This window comes from Lucilia cuprina, chromosome 5 (assembly GCF_022045245.1).
Source record: "Lucilia cuprina isolate Lc7/37 chromosome 5, ASM2204524v1, whole genome shotgun sequence".
Classification (NCBI taxonomy): Eukaryota; Metazoa; Arthropoda; class Insecta; order Diptera; family Calliphoridae; genus Lucilia; species Lucilia cuprina.
The window spans coordinates 46,487,747-46,489,807 of record NC_060953.1 but is presented as its reverse complement, the minus strand read 5'-3'; the positions used below and the strand labels follow the sequence as shown (position 1 = coordinate 46,489,807).

At 29.7% G+C, this 2,061-nt stretch overlaps 2 protein-coding genes across 3 annotated transcripts in view; both read left to right on the top strand.

The window, feature by feature from the left end:
* Positions 1-2,061, top strand: part of LOC111681130 (LIM and SH3 domain protein Lasp) — a 29,249-nt gene that overhangs the window by 5,279 nt on the left and 21,909 nt on the right. The gene's annotated exons all lie outside the window — the stretch shown is intronic.
* On the top strand, positions 889-1,787 carry LOC111681131 (odorant receptor 33b-like). Its single transcript, XM_023442857.2, has 2 exons — positions 889-1,309; positions 1,379-1,787. The coding sequence occupies exons 1-2, from the start codon at positions 957-959 to the stop codon at positions 1,785-1,787; spliced, it is 762 nt and encodes a 253-aa protein (XP_023298625.2). The 5' UTR covers positions 889-956.

Sequence of the window (2,061 nt, the reverse complement as noted above, 5' to 3'; positions counted from 1 at the left end):
ATCTATCTATCTATCTATCTATCTATCTATCTATCTATCTATCTATCTATCTATCTATCTATCTATCTATCTATCTATCTATCTATCTATCTATCTATCTATCATTTCCAATCTGAAAACTAATAAATATTAAAGCTTATTCAATGTGGCAATAATTTCTAATTTTCCCATAAATTAAACATATTAAGGACATTAACACACCTTCACTATTTAGGACCATAAACGCAGTAAATGTTACTCATTAAATTAAGTTACAAAACGTGGGTACATTTTTTAAAGAAATGCTGCTTAATTTTAAATATATGGTTTTACTCAAAAATAAAAAATAGTTCTTAAGCTTGAGACATTTAATCCGTGGACTAGTAACTTAGCTTAAGAGAATTGTTCGGATTTTTTGTCATTAAATTTTTCTGTATAAAACTCCCATACCATTATACTCGTGACATCCCTAATAACCTGATACAACAGTTGCAATTCATATTGAATAGGATTTGTATCAAGGTGTTGAGAGTTTCAATTTCAATCATTGAAAAGAACGTGGACACGCGACATCGCTACAATATAACATGACGCCTACCATCCGGGATGCGAAAACTATATTTCGCTTTCATTTTATAGGCTGGCGTATATTGGGCTTTTTGCCAACGGACAAATATCGTCAACTCTATATAGCCTATGCTGTAATTTTGAACATTATGGTGACGATTATTTATCCAGTACATTTGATAATTGGTCTAATTATGAGTTCGACTCTATATGATGCAATTAAAAATTTGGCTGTGGTGGTAACGGTATTGTTGTGCAGCATTAAAACCATTATTATGTGGTTGAAATTTCAGAATATAGAAGATATGTTGGATATAATTACACGGCAGAATAAACGTATTTCTTTGGATAAGGAAGAGGCTCGCTATTTTAATCAAATCGTTTTAAGGGACTTAAGTCGTATATTTAAAATGTTTTTTATATTATACACAACTGCAGGTGTGTTTGGGGAATTGTCGGTGTTGGTAAATGGTTTATTGGGGAACTGGATTTTAATGTTTCCCGCTTACTTTGTTTTCGATCCATATGCTAGTTCAACTTTATACTTTGTGGCTCACGTTTATCAATTTATTGGTGCATCATTTATTATAGTACAAGATGTAATTACTGATTCCTTTGCCACCATGAATTTAGCTTTATTGAGCAGTCAACTGCATACCTTAAATATGAGACTAACTAAACTGGGTGTAGAGCCAATGAAAACAAACATGACTAATAATCAGGAATTATTGGATTGTATAAAGGATCATAAGGATTTATTGAAGTGAGTAGGTTTGAGCAAGACTAAATGTTAATTAATTAAATGAAATTTTATTATTCTTTATCTTAAAAGATATCGCCAAAAACTACAGAATATCATCTCTTTCTATATGTTTGTTCAGATACTTTTCACCAGCATTAACATGTGTGCTACAGTTCTATTTTTAATGCTTTTTACAACCGATGTCTTTACTTTGATCTATTATTTTGTTTATTTTGCCTCAAAGGCGGCGGAAATTATGCCATTGTGTTATTATGGCACTGTTATTGAGATCGAATTTAAAAATTTAACTTATGCTCTTTTCAGTTCGAATTGGTTGGAACAGGATAAAGTATTTAAGAAAAATATAAGGATTTTTGCAGAAGTCACAATGAAACCTTTGTATATTACAGCCTGGTTGTTTTACCTCAATCTGGATTCTTTTATATTTGCTTGTAAAAACGCTTATTCGATTTTTGCTTTAATAATGAATATGAAGTAAATTTTATGGGAGGGAATGGAGTTTTTTGTATTGAATATTTTTGCACTTTAAATGTAGGCAACACATATAATAAAAAAAATTAGTTATGAGCACAGATACAAGATATTATTTTGCAATTGTGATTTGAATTTATGATAATGATTTCAATAAATAAAATGTGTTTTACCTATCTATCTATCTATATATCTATCTATCTATATATCTATCTATCTATCTATCTATCTATCTATCTATCTATCTATCTATCTATCTATCTATCTATCTATCTATCTAT